The 17,321-nt window shown below is 37.3% G+C and overlaps 1 protein-coding gene across 1 annotated transcript in view; it reads right to left on the reverse strand.

Moving 5' to 3' along the window:
* Positions 1–17,321, reverse strand: part of LOC139698142 (polycystin family receptor for egg jelly-like) — a 67,265-nt gene that overhangs the window by 24,036 nt on the left and 25,908 nt on the right. The window contains exons 6-8 of the mRNA XM_071597066.1: positions 16,178–16,325; positions 10,524–10,759; positions 4,409–4,633 (exon numbers count right to left, since the gene is read on the reverse strand). Of these exons, the coding sequence (XP_071453167.1) occupies positions 4,409–4,633; positions 10,524–10,759; positions 16,178–16,325 (609 nt within the window). The remainder of the gene's footprint in view (positions 1–4,408; positions 4,634–10,523; positions 10,760–16,177; positions 16,326–17,321) is intronic.

The following is a 17,321-nucleotide window of genomic DNA, read 5'->3' on the forward strand; positions in this document are numbered from 1 at the left end:
ATAAGAGTCCACTCTTTGCAAAATATTGATATATTTCAATGACAGTGATTTTCTCACATGCTTGTTTACAATTTTAAAATTACTTGTATTACCATTATTGTTTCTACACTTAGTAAAACAAAAAATGCATTCATTAAAAATATGAGATAAATGGCAAAATTACAAAGAGTTTGAGAAATAATATTTGAGAAAAAATGTGGCTAATTAAGAGCACAGGCATTAGCAGCAATTTTATCATTTACAGTGGAACCTTGCTTAACGAGCACCTCACATAATAAGTCCATCACCTAATGAGTGAAAAACACTGCAAAAAAATAACTCACTTAGCATGCAACATTTTGCATGATACAAGACAAGGAAAGGTGAAGTCCCAGATTGTGTACCTGCCAAATCAGTCTGCAATCAGCACTCATTCTGCTAGTATCTTAGTATCGCTTGTGATCCCACATTTTTCCTAAATTGTGCTCAGACATATAATTTGCAATTTTTTTTAGCAAAGAGTTTGAAAAAATATCATCTAAGAAAGAGCCACAAGACACCGTGACAGAATAAAAATAATCTTAGAAATGAAAAGTAAAATCACTGAAAAGTGAGAATGAGGTATGAGCATGGATGATCCAGCACAGATAAAGTTTAGTCAACATCAATAGTTCACACTACCCTTAACAATAAGGACAAGATTTAGGAGAAAGATGCTTCTAAGTGAGTGACAAGAATATTTACACAATGGTTATGTATTTTCAACAATGTTGAAAAGTTGCTTCTCATGTGTATAAACGAAAAACAATTGCAATGCAACACTATTAGTGAGGATATCATTTGTAAAAAGGAGGAAGCAATTTCTGCCAACCTGGTCAACAAGACACCAGGATCATCAACAGCCAAAGATTGGGAGCTGTGAGTGATTTGAGAAATTTAAGAGGATTACTGGCATCCACAGCAGTACGAGAGACAATGAAGTAGCAAGCTCTGACACAAAGACAGCACAGAACTTCACTGGTAACTTCTAAGATCTTGTACATTCTGAGGGCTATCTGCCCTAACTGGTTTTTCATTGTGATGAAATGGGTCTCTTATAGAAAAAGATGCCGAAGCAAACCTACATCACAGCAGAAGATAATGTATTGCCCGAACACTAGCCAATGAAAGACACTGCTATTTTTGGCCAACACAAACAGCAATTTGAATACTTCTGCTCATTAACCATTCATAAACACCATGAGTCTTCAATGAAATGTCCAGAAAGCAGTCCAAATATGATTTGTTTTCTACAAATCAAAGTTGACTTCCAGTTTTGTTTAAAGTGGCAATATAAGAAAAGATGAAGATGATTCATGATCCTAAAGAATATATATATAATTGAATAAATGTTATACATAATTATTTTTCAACATGGAATTCATTATCATATTTTACCTTATTCATGTGGGAAAAATTATTTCGCTTAACTAGTTTTCTAACGTAGAAGTAAGATCTCTGAATGAATTACGCTCGTTAAGCAAGTTCTATTGTACATCCACATGCATCATTATAAAAAATTGCTCCATTTGTAAACCATTTGCATTGCAAACATTAAAATGTTTGGCCTTCAACTCTTTCATGCTATGATTGAGTTGCAATGGACTACCATCAAATGAAGAAATAAACTTTTTAGGAAAAAATAAACCAGCATTCATTTTTAATCTAAAATATAGTCTGTCAGACCACAGCCTCATTTGTCATCTATTAAGGGTTAAGTGTGCTATCCATCATCGAACTTATCATCTAATGTCATAAACAGTAATATATCTCATAATTCAAAACTGTAATTAGCAGGATAAGATTACATTAATAGGCTTCAAAAGTTATTTGGACATAATGAAAATGCCATAAATCAAGGGTAAACAAATTCCAAGGGCATGGAGTGATGTTTCACTGTGCATGTGCATAAAAGGTTCAGTTAATGCATTTAGTTTAGCAAATAGTGGTCTATATGGGGATTTATATAATTTTTCCAGCGTACATATACACTTCATTTTTTCTGACCTTATGTAAGAAACTTACTGAGGAGAGAAAATATCAATAACATATGAAATAAAAGGATGAAATTTTGAAAAATAAATGGTTTTTAATGCATTAGCTAATCTACCCTGAATGAGTTCTTCTCTATTATGGGTTCCACTCCAGGGGACCAAACCCATTGTACATCAGCCCTTGTCAATTGGTTTGTTCCCCTTTCCATTCCTGCCTACGAGTTTGCCTTTTGATCAAATATAACACATTTTGACTGACTATGCTGACTGTATAGTAAATTTTAAGAAGATTGGTTAAGTTGGCACAGATAAATGTGAACACTATGATTTATGATATACAAGGCATATTCATTAAGTAAGGGCCATTTGCTTATATTTAAATATTGACACTTCAGAACACAGTTTTACTCCTGCAGTGCCATCTACTGATTCATTGAGAGGCTATAGCAGCATAGGTTTGTTGGCTGCTGAAATTCAACGGGAGTTATACCTAGTTTATGGACCTACAGTTATGAGTGAAGGAAAGATTAGACAATGGTGCCATGATTTAAAAAATGGACAAACAAATGTCCATGACAAAGAGCGAAGTGGCAGGCCCAGTATTCTGACCGATGAAATTGTTTTGCAAGTGGAACAAAAACTGCGATGTGATTGTCGATTGATGATTAATGGCCTGGCTAAACCATTTCCTCAACCTGGACGCACTACTGCCTACAATATTGTCACGGAAAACCTCGGATACCACAAATTGCGTGCAAGGTGGGTACCGAAATTGCTCACCGACCACCACAAAGAGCAAAGAATGTTCAGTGGACGAGAGTTTTTGGGCCGTTACCAACCAGATGGAGATAACTTGTTTTCTCCCATTGCAACCGGGGACAAGACATGGATATCTACATCAATCCAGAAACAAAACAGCTATCAATGCAATGGTGACACTCATATTCACCAAAAAAGTTTAAGCAAATTCCATACACATATCGACAATTGATGGCTACTGTTTTTTTGGGAAATAAACAGTGTTCTTTTAGTGGATTTTATGGAACTTGGGAAAACAATTATAGCTGATATTTACTACAAAACGCTCAACAAACTGAGATATGCGATTCAAAACAAACACCGTGGGAAACAGTCATCTGGCGTAATGCTCCTCCACAATTATAAGCGTCCTCACACTGCTGCCAAAACCAATATGAATATTCAAGATTTTCGTTGGGAACGCTTTGACCACCCACCGTACAGTCCTGACCTTGCACCTAGTGACTACTTCCTCTTCTTGCACTTGAAACAGTGGCTCAGTGGACAAAATTTTGAAACCGTAAAGGAACTCAAGAATGGCATTGTTCAACTCTCAGGTGGCAAGCTTCTATGCAGAGGGGTTGAAGAATTTGGTGCAGCAGTACAAAAAATACTTAGAAGTGAATGGCGATTATGTAGAGAAGTGAAGTAGGTTTGTAGCTAACTAAAAGTGCCAATAAAATGTGTTTCACATGAGTATATTTTTTCCTGTGACCAAATGGCCCTTACTTTATGAACATGGCTCATAAAATAATACATTGATAGGAATCATATCCAAGTTTTTGAGTCTTGGAGGTATGATCTGTGGCATGAAATATAATTCTGATCTCCTAAAAATTTTAGATAATAAACTACTCCTTTAGGTATAGCAAATAAAATAAACTGAGCTGATATCAATGAAATCCACAGAGTGTAAAGAAATAAAAATGTGAAAAACTCTGATAGGAATTATGGCAGGAATTTCACTCTGCAGAATGAAGGAGGGGAGTTGAAGTTGCAAAATGGACCAGGGTCTAGAGGGCTATATGTAGTTAGATGATGTGAATCTAGTTCAGCAATACAAAAAATTCACCAGAGAATAGAAACATACTCAGTCCTGTCCAAGTAAAACTTGATTCAATACTCATCCCAAATAATGCTTTATTAATAAGAATGATAGAAGATATGAATAACTTAGCTCAAACAGCTATGCCATGAGGCCTAGCTGAAGATGGGTTGCCATTTTTTAACCAGATTAGGCTTTTTAAAGGCATAGATAGAAGTATGTGTGTGTGGTAATATTTGTACACTGTTGAACATTTAGAGTAAGTTTTATAAGATTACAACCCTCAGATCATAAACATATTTTACACATAGAACATATTGCATGGAATATTTTCAATCTTGAACAATCTCTGTCAAATACTGTAATATGTGATACGGATATTGCCAAGCATCAGTTTTATAATCCTGCTTCCCTGTCAGCAATAAATTGTGAATGAAAGAACTTACTACTTTTTTTACAATGCTCCAATAATACCCATAAAAATTTGCAAAGCATCCTGTGACCACTCACTATACCACTAAGTAACCTAACTAGTTTAATAATATTTCCGTACTAAGTTCCCCCGCGCCATCTTTTAATGATTTCTGATGAAATTGGTAAAGCAAGGCAGCATGTGAAGCCTCTGTGTTGTCCTGAAACCCCATGCACTGGACAGTGAAGTATGTAATCAAGCTGACTCCTTCTGTTGGCTCCACACTGCATTTGCCAACCACCAGATCTGAATGCAATTGCAAATTTACAGCAGCACTTCCTTCCTGATTCAGGTAGCTTGAAACAGCTGCAAGACAATGGAAACAATGAAAACATAGTCACATATTTCTGTTTCTAAAAGGAGAGGCACAGGTAAAATTTCTTATTAAAGGTCCAACTAATGATTATATAAAATCATAATTAAGGATTGAAGAAGTTCACAGTACCAGCAGCTCAATTTGCTGAAAGTTAATGACTTAAATTCAAATATGTACCACTGAAAATAGCATATGCCACATGAAGGGTGCATGGATACCACTGAAAACTCATCTAATTCCCCTGTAGTAGTAGTAGTATTCAGGGGAGGTGACCGACAGCTGAGGTCATTTGCACCATAGGGGATGGACAGGAAAGGATGAAGGGTGGAGAGAAACCCGGCATCGGCATTAGCCTACTCTTTAGGAAAGGTGCCAAGGGGTCCGCAGTTTAACGTCCCATCCGACGGACGGCATACTCACTCAAAGTGCCCTCCACAAAGCACCTCAAGTAGGGATCGAGATACCTCTGAAAAATATTCAACACCGACGGGATTTGAACCCGAGCCCTCTGGGCGGGAAGCCAGTACGATAGCCACCAAACCAATCCCGATCCCCTCTAATACCCCTATAAAATATCAACATTAACATTTACTTCCAGATACTACTAGCATATATGTTATAGTTATATTGAACTGCCCAGCTCAACTTTCCTTTGCCCAGTAACTTGCTTATGCCCGATACCACAATCATAGAAAATTCACTTTCATAAAATATGCTTTAAAGTTGCCATATGATGTTACGGCTCACTCAGTTTATCATGCATTCATCAGTAGACTAAAATATGGAATTTTTGTGTGGGGGCACTCATATCATTCCATGTGCTTCTTTATGCTGTAAAAATGGACAGTGAGTGAAGATCCAAGGGAGATTTGTAGACCTTATCTCAAAAAATTAAAAATTTTAACTATTTCTTTTATGTATATATTACATGCTATTAGTATTGTGCAGCAAAAAAAGCCAAGTTCAATTTAAAAAATAATGCCCATGTACATAGGCACATCACAAGATCACAAGAGGTTGTAATGACTTGAGGATAACTACCCCTACAAACTCAGCAATATTTGCTAAGAACCTATGTTATGCTGGTGTGAAGTTTCTGAAATCATTAGCTAGAAAACTAAGGAAAATCGAGCAATATAGTATTATTCACTCACATATAATTTGACAAATGGTCCAGAAATAATGGCAAGGAATGATCAGACACCAATCATTACGAGAAATCTGATATTATACTTATTCAGTAAATTGGAACACAAATTATCAAATATTTGAATTTATAATGCATATGTATTTTAAATACATGCGCTTGATTGATATTTTAGCCATAAGTAATACACTGAAATTTTGTTAAAATAATCCAGCTGAATTCAAAGTATCATGCAACCCAAAGGTAAAAGTAATCATTGGTCAAAGGCACAGGAATTTGTGTGCATAATAAACAGATAAATCAAAATACATCTACATTATGAGCATTTGTACGTTTTGTCAAAACATACTGCAGTCCCAAAAAATAGAATTTCTTTTGATAGGCCAATAGCCTATTTGAAATAATAACAAATTTAATAATACAAATAAATGTAGCCTACTAACCTTCAATTTCTGTATCTATTATGAATATTTGTTCATGCTGTAAGTGGGTAATGCAATCCTCCTTCTTGAAAGTGGCTACATTGATTTTTGAATGTGTACACATTTCAGATATTCCACCCCTCACGGCCCACTACTTTAGTATGGTTGAAGGGTGTGCTTGCTCTGATCCTTAGATCTGTGCTGGTGGGAGCAACAATATTTGCTACTGGTAGGGTGATCCATGCCAGAATTTTTGAAGGAAAGGAGCCAGATAAAAGATAATCGATCCATCATCTGTTCCTCGATGAGGCAGTTGCAAAGGCATCTGGCTACAATGGGTCAACCATATAAGTGCTGATAGTGCCAAATTAAAAATACTAATGAAGAATAAAAATGGAAACTACTAAAATTACTTATCACATGCAATTATGACCACGCTTCCACACCGTACATAGCTACGCTCCATATCAAAGTTTTGACGAGTCTTTTCTTAACATCCTTACTCAAAGTCCCTGTCATCAACTCCCTCCTCCTTGTGAAAGCCTCTTTGCCTAGCGCAATTCTTCTCCTTACGTCCCTACTACTTTGACCGTGTTGGTCTAAAACACTGCCAAGATACGTAAACTGTTCTACCTGCTCTAGTTTTGGCCCTTCTATTTTAATGTTTAACATAGCCTTTTTCTTTCTGCAAAATCGCATAACCTTTGTTTTATTAATATTGATTCTCATCCCATACCTGTCGCACTGAATTTCCAATTCACTCAGCAATGCTTGCAGCCCCTTGGCTGACTGACAAACTAAAGCTTGGTCATCAGCAAACCTAACTGATTTTACGAATTCCCCGCCCACTTTCATTCCTACCTCCAGTTCTTCCCATGCCTCTTTGATCATTTCCTCTGCATACAGGTTGAACAGCAACAGTGATAATGGGCAAGCCTGCCTTACACCCCTTCCTAACACTGCCCATCCTGACTCCCCGTTTCTCACCCGCACCTGAGCAGTCTGAGACATGTACAGGTTGCGGATTAGCCTCCTTTCCCTCCAATCTATTCCTATTTTCTGCAATATACTCATTAGTTTTTCCCAATTCACTCTATCAAATGCTTTTTCAAAATCTACGAAACAGGCAAATACCTCCTGGTTGTGTTCTATATTCCTCTGGATTAATAATCTCATTACTGCAATGGCATCACGCGTACCTATCCCCTTCCTAAACCCAAACTGATCATCCCCTAAGTAATCATTTGCCCTACTCTCTATCCTTTTGTTTATGATCCTGAGAACAACTTTAGCTGCGTGGGATATCAAACTTATCGTCCTGTAGTCCTCACATGACGTGGCCTTTACCTTTTTCGGAATAGGAACTAAAACTGATCTCACAAAGTCTTCCGGCCAGATTCCCTCCTCATAAATACTACGGATCAGCCCATATAGCCCCTTCCTCCCACATTTTCCTAAGCATTTTAAAAGTTCCACGGGAATGTTATCTACCCCCACGGCCTTATTCAGTTTCATCTCCCTTAATGCCCTTTCTATCTCATTGTCTACTATGCCTGGACCTAAGCTGTCTTCCTCTACGTCATTTTCTTTTTCAATGTCTAACTTTGTTGGTCTGAGATCTTTACTATAGAGTTCTTCTATATACTCCTTCTATCTCTCTTGGATCTTTCCTGCGTCAACTATTACCTTACCCGCCTTATCTCTAACTGATAGCATAGATCTTCCTTCCTTACTTCCCGATAACGATTTAACTTTGCTGTACAGCGCACCGATTTCGCCCTTCCTCTGGAGACTTTCCATATCCTCGCACTGCGTCTTCCACCATGCGTCTTTTGCCTTATTTGTTGCCCGCCTCAATTTATTGTTCAATTCTTTGTACTTCATTTTGCCTAATTCTGTATTTATATTCTTCCATTTTCGCCGCTAATCCATCTTTGTAATCATCTCATCCGTGATCCATGGTTTCCTAGTCCTTTTAGCGTTAACGGTTCCAATAGTGTCTTTTGCGGCTTTAGACAACCCTTTTTTGATCATTTCCCATTTTTCTTCGATAGTACTTAGCTCTTTACCATCCTCCATGATTTCCTCTACCGTCTGTTGGTATTCCTTCCTTTTCAACCCATTTAATGCTTCTACATTCCATTTTCTAACTCGCCGCCCCTGCCTTATCTTTTTGAAACGTACGCTACATTTCATAACAACTAAATTGTGGTCTAAGTCCACATCCGCTCCCGGGAAGCTGTGGGAATTTATCACACTGTTCCTAAACCTGTGTCTAATGAGGATATAATCTAGCTGATATCTTCCCGAGTCACTTGGCATTTTCCATGTATACCTGCGTCTTTTGTGGTGTCTAAACCAAGTGTTGGTGATGACTAGCTCCTGTCTCCTGCAGAACTCAACTGCTTTCTCCCCGCGGCCATTCCTCGTGCCTAAACCGTAGTCCCCCACCTCATCACCATCTCTTCTTTCGCCTACCATCGCATTCCAATCCCCCATCACTATCAAATGTTTCCCTGCAGGAAAACACGCAATCATGTCCTCTAACTGATCGTATATCCTATCGACCTCTTCTTCCTTATGGTTGCTTGGTGGCATGTATACCTGAATAATAACTAAGTTCGTAGGTTCTGCTTTTATCTCTACTAGTAGTATTCTATCCGTTACCTGCTCTATGTTGACTACGCTTCTTTCTACCTCTTCATTTAATACTATGGCAACCCCTCGTTGGCTCTTGTCCTCACCGCTGTATATTATTCTATACTTATCACTCCAGTAATCCCCGCTATCTTTCCATCTCACCTCGCATAGACCTAAAATATCTATATTTCCCCTTTCCATCTCTCACTTAACATTCTCCAATTTCCCTGTCCTCATCATTGTCCTAACATTCAACGTTCCTATTCTAAGTAATTTGGTCTTCTTCTCCTGCGTCTTCTGTCCTGCTGCTGCTGGTTTTCCCTTGCAAGGGTTTCGTGGGATGACGACCGCGGAAGCCTTGCCTCCCCCACTGCCGGGCACAACACACGGTCGTTTGGGCCGAGCCCCGTGGTTGCCAGGACTCAAAATATCTCTATTGTCCATCATATTTTTCTTGGGAATGATAATTGAGGTGGTTTCCCGTTGCCTTCCTCAATAGTGTTTTTAACGTGACACCATCACTTACTGGCCGCCCCACTGGGGTCAGATGCCATTGCAGCCGCCTCACTGAGGAACAGACGCTGCGTGGACTACCTTTCGTCTGGCTCCTAACCTTCGACCTATCTGGCATGGGTGACCCTACCAGGAGCAATTTTTATTACTCCCGCCAGCACAGCTCTAGGGGTAATCGGAACGCACAAGCCCTTCCACCACGTCAAGGTTGTAGTCCGGGGAGGGATGCAATTATGATGGAACCAAATAGGAGAGGGAGAACTAGCAACTACAGGGCCCAAACCCCAGGGTAGGTGTCATGGACAGCAGCTGGAGATGCAAGGCTTCTCCAGCTAGTAGTAATAGTATTTAGGGGAGGCGACCGAGAGCCGAGATCATTTGCGCCATTAGGGATGGACAGAACCTTAAGACAGACCTTAAGTAGGGCTCAGGCCCTCTGGGTGGGAAGCCAGCATGTTAGCTAAGCACCATCCTGATCACCCTCTACAGCTGTTAGGACAATGATGAGGATAGGAAATTGTAGAATACCCAGGAGAAAATAGAAGAGGAAAGGAAGAAGGCTATGGCAGGTGAAATGGAAAGATAGTGGAGGTTATATAAGTGATAGTTGCAGAGTAATATACAACAAAATGTAAGAGAACCAAAGAGTGGAAGGAAGAAGCACAATAACCATATGACACATGGATAATAGAGGAACTTGATTCTGATTCAGATCAACATGCTGACAAGTTATCATGGGAAATAGGAATGACCCAATATATATGATCAACTGAAGGAGTGATTGTAGAGATTCCTGAAAGGAAACACTTGATGGTGATTGAAATGATGCAATGGTCACAAGGAGAGATTCAAGTGAGATGTTGGCAAATAGCTGGAGATGCTTTGGGAATAAGTAAAGACCAGTCAAAAAGACAATGAAATTTCACAAGAATGCCTCACTTCTTAAATATTTTTTTAATGAAACCCAAATGAATCAAATTTAAGAAATCAATAAATTCAAAAAAATGACAACAAACATAACATTGTTTTATCATGGCAATAATAGTGAACAACTATTAATTTACTTGCTGGAATCAATTTGAAATTCTTCTTGATTGTAATTGAGGAGGGGTAATTGCAAGGTTCAGCAAAAAATACCAGTTCCACAAAATTACTCACCATTTACTTTAAAAGTGTATACATCTCCAGGCAGCAAAGTATTTGCTGGAATTACTAATACACTGGAATTTCTTCCTCGTTCTGTTTCCTTCTCCCAGTCAATATTCAGCTTTTTATTATCAGATCCAGGAATCATATCCCATCCATAAAAAATAGTCCCTTTACATGAGGAGCATACAACCTCATATATAATTGACATCACTGGTAACAAGACTTTATCGCAATTTTTCTTGCACCTGCATGAAATCAAACATTTATTATATAAAAAGGAAAAACCTGTTTAAATGAACTTTCATGTCAACGATTCATTTTTAGTAAATTGGGAAATCAAATCCCAAATCTTTCAGCAAATCAAATCCAAAAATAATCTCATCTTGTTTCACCCCATATTTTTATTTTTGCAGGGGGAGTGTGTTTTTGATACTCTCATTTAGTTGCATGCCCACCCTATGATACATCACAAGAAACCCCATGTATTAGCACACTCCCCCTGCAAAAATAATAATATGGAGGAAAGCAAGAAAAGAATATTTTGGGGATTTGAGTTCCTGAAAATTCCATTCCAATAATTTGCTATTGACTGGTCAACTTTTCAGCACAAATGGTAAAATAGTCAATGCTGGGTGACTCCAAGGTTATTTTATTGGCATAAGCATCTCAAAACTAGGTGGCCCTTGGCTGCGTGAAGGATGAAGGAGGACGTGCTCATGAAAGAGTACACACCTCAGGGAGTTGAGGGGGGATAAGGCCACATATAAAGGAGAGCTGAAAAACTACATTGACCCAGAAGAAAGCATGCAATCAAGTACAATATTCCCTATTCATAACAATATTTGTGAACAGGGGCATGTCTTTGCAAAAATACATATGCCATCTTATTCCTTGTCATTACTGCAGTTGTTTTTTCCTTTTTACCCCTTACTGGTATAAGGTAGTAATGTGTGTATAAAAATCAGTATACTAAATTAAGTCAAATTGTATGCCACAAGAACAATTATAATTATCTTCTTTTGCCAGTTATGAATTTTATAGTCTTGGAATGTACATCAATGTTAAATTTTATGCTTGCGCCCAGCCATTATTTTTCTTTTCTATTTTTGACTGACTTCCTAAAAATGGCATTGACATCTGCCATACCATGCTGTGACTCTTGTAAAACATGATTGAAATGCACGATAATATTGTTAGCAGTCATATTTGCATTGTATTATAGTGTGCATATCACTATAAATGCTCAAGATTAAGTGGCATCTCATTAAAAACTCTCTCTCATCACCATGATATTTATAGGGAGTATTCTTTATACCGTGCAAATAAGCCTAATATTTTCAATACAGTGGCTGAATTTGAAAATGGAGTTAAGGGCTCTCCAATCTAATGAAAATACTGTCTTGCAGCATATAACTAAGAAAGCGGTATCATTTTCTATGGTATTGAAGCCCAAGGTGCATTATAAGAGGAAAAAATGTAAATGAAACATGGTTTTTGGAAGTTGTAAGCAGTCTACCGTAGATTTTAGTTTTGTGGGAGTTCCTTGGACTCTCTTCTACATTGGTCGTGTCCAGTCCAATGCTTGATGACATTGTGAAGCATCTGTCCGGAATATTTCTCAGGAGTGATTTCAAATATAAATGTTTGAGAGTTGGTGAAATTTACATTTCATTTAAACCCAGTGTGCCCATTAGCCTAATTGAGCATCTTCTTAAAGATGACATTTGGTCAGTTGAAGTGAAAGTGGAAAACTTTTATCCCTCCAAACGACGGAAACTGACTCCAAAGCAGGAAGAGAAAGAGTGCCTTCCAGAGGATGCAGCTGTGGTAATAACTGAGTGGAACTCCGAGTTATTGAAAAATTGTGTTGCGCCAGTATCCACCACAGCAACAAGGGCCGACAAGGACAAGGCTACAGAAATGTGTTCATCAGTCATGCCTGTTACCTGCCTACAACCAGGAATTACAAAACTTAAGTCCTGACTAGGTAATGATAACAATATAGTATGATCTTATGCTTTCCCAGCATATAGCTGTGGAAAAGGCTACTCGGGTCTTCCACTGGGTCTGTTCCAGTGGATCTCATCAATGGGGGAAGTGACCCAGTAGTAACTGTAAAAGGCACATTTAATTTTTTCTTTAGGTAAAATTTTCTTCAAAAATCAATTCTAATGTACAATTCACATGTGAAAAATAGGAAAAAGGTTCCCTGAATTTCCTCGATCAATCCTTTTGTAAAGACAACACGGGTTACAGTACTCGATTTTTTGGAGGGAAATGTATACGGACCAATTAATCAATTCCTCTTCAATGCATTGCTTCGCCCAAATGCTTTCGGCATTCCATGCAATGATCCGCCATTCAACCACAATGCCTTTGTCAAAATTCAATGTAAATAAGAAACTTGCAATTTAATAAAAACGTTAGCAGTAAACAATGGCTGTTCAGAAGATTTAACTAATAAACTTTACTGGAGGAAACTTACAAATATAGCCTTAAGCCACATTTACAACCCAGAACATTTAAAAGATCCCATTACCAATTTGCAAGAAATACTCTATCTAGGGACTGTTTCCCAAAAAGTAATTGAAATTTTACCTAAAGAAAAAATTAAATGTGCATTTTGCAGTGGTTCATGCCATAAGAACCTGATCTCTTGCACTACAGACAAAGTCCCCAAAAACGAGAGGAGTGGAGTGTATGAATTAAAGTGTTCAGAATGCAACACAAAGTATACTGGGCTAACAGGATGCAAATTTAAAGAAAGAATTAAAGAACCCCAAACATGTGTAAAAAATAAGAACATAACATCCTTCTTTGCAAAGTACCTCATCAAAAGTGACCACAAAAGTGATTTTCTAGCTAAAATTATTCATTTTGAAAGTAAAGGTCAAAGGCTCGATGCTTTGGAGGAGTTGGAAATTTTGAAATGCATCCGTTGCAAAGATGAACTTGCAAACAAAATTTTGTATCCCTCCCACTCCTCACTTCTAGACATACCACTCTTCCAAGTTAACTATTGACACCGAAAGATGTAATTAATTCTCTTTCTTCCCAGTTACATTGTAACCTTTTTAACTCTCCACCCTACCTCTCTGACCAAACCTCCCTCCCTTGATCAGAAGGTATATATACCAAGTTTGCTTCTATGAGGACCCCCTGATGATGACGTTCAACATCAAAACCTGGGTCGTGTTTTTTAAAAAAAGTGTGTGGAATTACAAAGTCAATTATTTCATTTCATTTCAATATGCAATGCAAATTCCATAAAGTTACACCTGAAACAACAAAACAGGCCAATATCATGATTTGTGGGGATCTCAAAATTGATACAACCCTAAAAACTAGAGACTGCCAGGTTCTTGGAATTCTTTTGGTTTCTTATCATTTATACTGGACAAACAAACAATCTACTCTACTTTCAGGCTGCCTATATAATGTCATTGTCAATTGCAGTCATGAACTGTTTAACATCATAAATGTTATTGACTACCTCCTGTCTGACCACCTAGGTATATGCTTCACTTTTAAGGCTCAAATAACTCCAAAGAAAATCTCAAATAGAAGTTAAAACATTAATATTAGGTCCATAATAGATGAAGGTTCAGAGAGTTTTAAACTGTATCTATCTTGTATCAATTGGCATGGTATTTGTGGCTCTGTTGAGTAATTTGGTTTTCCAAGTTTTTGGGTTATTTCAAACACATTTTTGAACATTGCTTTACTAAAATAATACTCAACTGTAATCTCACTAAAAGTAAAAATAATCCATGGTATACAGAGGAGTTTTTAGCTCTTAGAAATGATCTACTACCACTCTTTCAAAATCGATGGAAGCCTGCATGACATAGAGGCTTACTTTAAATATAAAAGAGACTATTAGAATTCAATTAGGTGTGCAAAAAATAAAGCATATAAGGTCTTTATTTGCAACACAAAAAATAAACAAAAGGGAGCATGGAGAGTAATCAATGAAGTTGTTGGGCATGATAATACAAAAGAAAATCTTCCTTTTACCCCAGATACTGTAAGCAAAGGCACCACTTTTGTACAAAAATGTTAACATCTAGAAGAGGCAAATGCATGGCCTAATGCTGCCTAAAGACAAGCTAACGAATGGTTAGATTTGTTGTCTCCAGCGTAACTTTATGAAATTTGCATAACATAATGAAATTAAATTATTGACTTTGTAATTCACATACTTTATTTAAAAACAAGAGCCAGGTTTCAATGTTTAACACCATCATCAGGTGGTCCTCATTGAAGCAAACTTGATCTATTTACCTTCTGATCTAGGGCGAGGGGTTGGTCCGAGAGGGAGGGTCGAGGGGAAAAAGTTTAAAATGTAGGTGGGAGAAAAAGAGAATTACATCTTTCGGTGTCAATCCTTAACTTTGAAGAGTGGTAGATCTAGGAGTGGGGAGTGGGAGGGATACAAGCTACTGGGGTGTCTTCTTACACCCAGAAATTTTCAGAGATTCAAAGGAACAAAATGTTATGACAAAATTCCATAGATAAAAAGCACAGGTATTTGTAGCCACGTAAAAATGCACAAGATTCCACGAGGTTAAAGCCAACTTTTAGGTGCTAGTGTGTTGATCTTTATTTTTTACCCAGTGAAATTGTTGCAATGTCATGCACATTAGCAGATGACTCCATTAAAATCTTCGGTCCCAGCATCTTTTGCAGTCTGTTTGAATCTGTCAAAAAGGATATCACCTATTCTAAATAAAAAGAATGCCCCATATGATAGCAATACATTAATTAACCTGTTTTGCACACTTATGTATTTGAGAATTCTTTTTGCCCCGGCAATTATGAGCACCTAAACATTCTGATTTATTGTTCTACTCATACCATTATAAAAATTTATTTTTCGGGCTAATGGATTGAAAATGATTTATTATTTGAATTAACTTCTATTATTCCAATGTTGTTGGTTGTTTTTTCAACCTAGGACCAGGTTAGAAAAACAAATACAGTGGAACCATATACAACAAGCATAATTTGTACAATTATCTTTTTCATAAAGAAAACACTCATTTATTGAAACATATTTTTGCATCTAAATTAATTTGCAACACGGTAATGCATTCTATGGAAGGCAATTGCACGTGCGTGATAGATCAGCCACTCTCCCTTTTCAATGATTTTAATTAGTTATTTTTATTCTCTTGTGGTTGCCGTCGGGCAGATTTTTCTTCTGGGACATTTTTAAAACTTTGCAAAAAACATTATTAAACTTAACACAAAAAGAAATCACAAATTATATATCTGAACACAAATTTGGGAAAATTTGAGATGAATAGCAACACTAAGATAAATAGCAGCTGAGCATAGCATAGCAAGTGCTGAGCACATACTGAAGTAGCAGGTACGCAATCATTCCAGGAATTCTCCTCACCTCTCTATGCAAAAAGTCACACATTAAGGCATTTTGGTCAAAATATAATTTTGCTTGCCATGCAAATTACTTGCTGTGCAAGGTGCTCATTAAGCAAGGTTCCACTTTACACTATAATGGTTGGAAGTTATTTTACAGGCAAAGGGATACGTTCATTAGAATCACAAAAAATGGAGAGGGTTATGGAGTCAATCCAATGAAAATATTCAACTTGGTACATCTCCATAAAAATATCTTACTAACAAAGCAGTCAACTCACCTTAACTCTAATTCCATGGGTTTCTTTTCAACTACTACGATTTCCTGTACAACTAACTCAGAGACCCTATTATCAACAGCTGCAATCAATCCAAAAATGTATGTTTCATTTACCAACAATGCCTTTGCTGGCACCGTAATTTTGGACTCTGGAAAAAATAATTTATTTCTAAATGAATGCATAATTTTTTTACAGACTAGTAACGCTAAATATTTTTATCTTGGACAATCTCAGAAACTAGGATGGTACACCCTCACATATTGCTGAATCCCATTACTTCTCATTAAAATATGCTAGAACATCCACATAAAATGCCTGTTTGATAGAGTTTGATCATAATTTTTTAAATTCATATTATTTATAACGAAGAAACTTATTTTTTTAAATATTTTTAGCTTAATGTGTGGTATGATATTTAAGTTTCATTGATTTTACTTCAGTTTTGCAACAAAGGGGAACCTAATGCACGTTGAAGAATGCTCACTTCACATACTGCTGCTTCTGATGATGAAATATAGTATGCTAGTCAAAAGCGTTTCTTCACAATGATGATCAGGAAAAAGCCACATAAACCTAGGTCTTAACCATAGGGAGGAAGAGGTAGACACTTCACATGGATTTTCACAAGATATCCCAAGAAAATTTTTGCAATGTGCGTTCCTGCTTGTTGTGGTGCAGCATCGAGTCTGTTGCATTGAACTGGGGGTTTTTGTGATTGACGTGGTCTTGGAGAAGTTTCAGCACATACTATGTTCCATTTACAGTAGCATGCACTGGTAATACATGCTGATACACCATTTCCTGAATATCAAAGAATGAGTTGAGCATAACTTTCCTCACAGATGCTATATACAACCAGGCTTTTTTTGTAGCTGGTTTGCCTAAGATTTCCACCCAGAGATTTGCTGCTTGTTCTCTCATTAAAAATGATCAAGTCCAGGTACATCTGCAGTGATAATTTTCAAAATGAACTCATCTTCCTGTAACATAAACTTCAAACAAACCCACTAGTGAATACCCTGTTGATCGGGTATGAGCTATCATAGAACCCACTGTGCACAAAAGTGTCTAATTTTCAATTTATCTATTACCAACATTCCTCACCCTCATGCTGTTATTACATATCTGAAAACAATACCTATGT

Source organism: Hetaerina americana, unplaced genomic scaffold, assembly GCF_022747635.1.
Source record: "Hetaerina americana unplaced genomic scaffold, ioHetAmer1.1.p SCAF_8, whole genome shotgun sequence".
In the NCBI taxonomy this organism is placed as follows: Eukaryota; Metazoa; Arthropoda; class Insecta; order Odonata; family Calopterygidae; genus Hetaerina; species Hetaerina americana.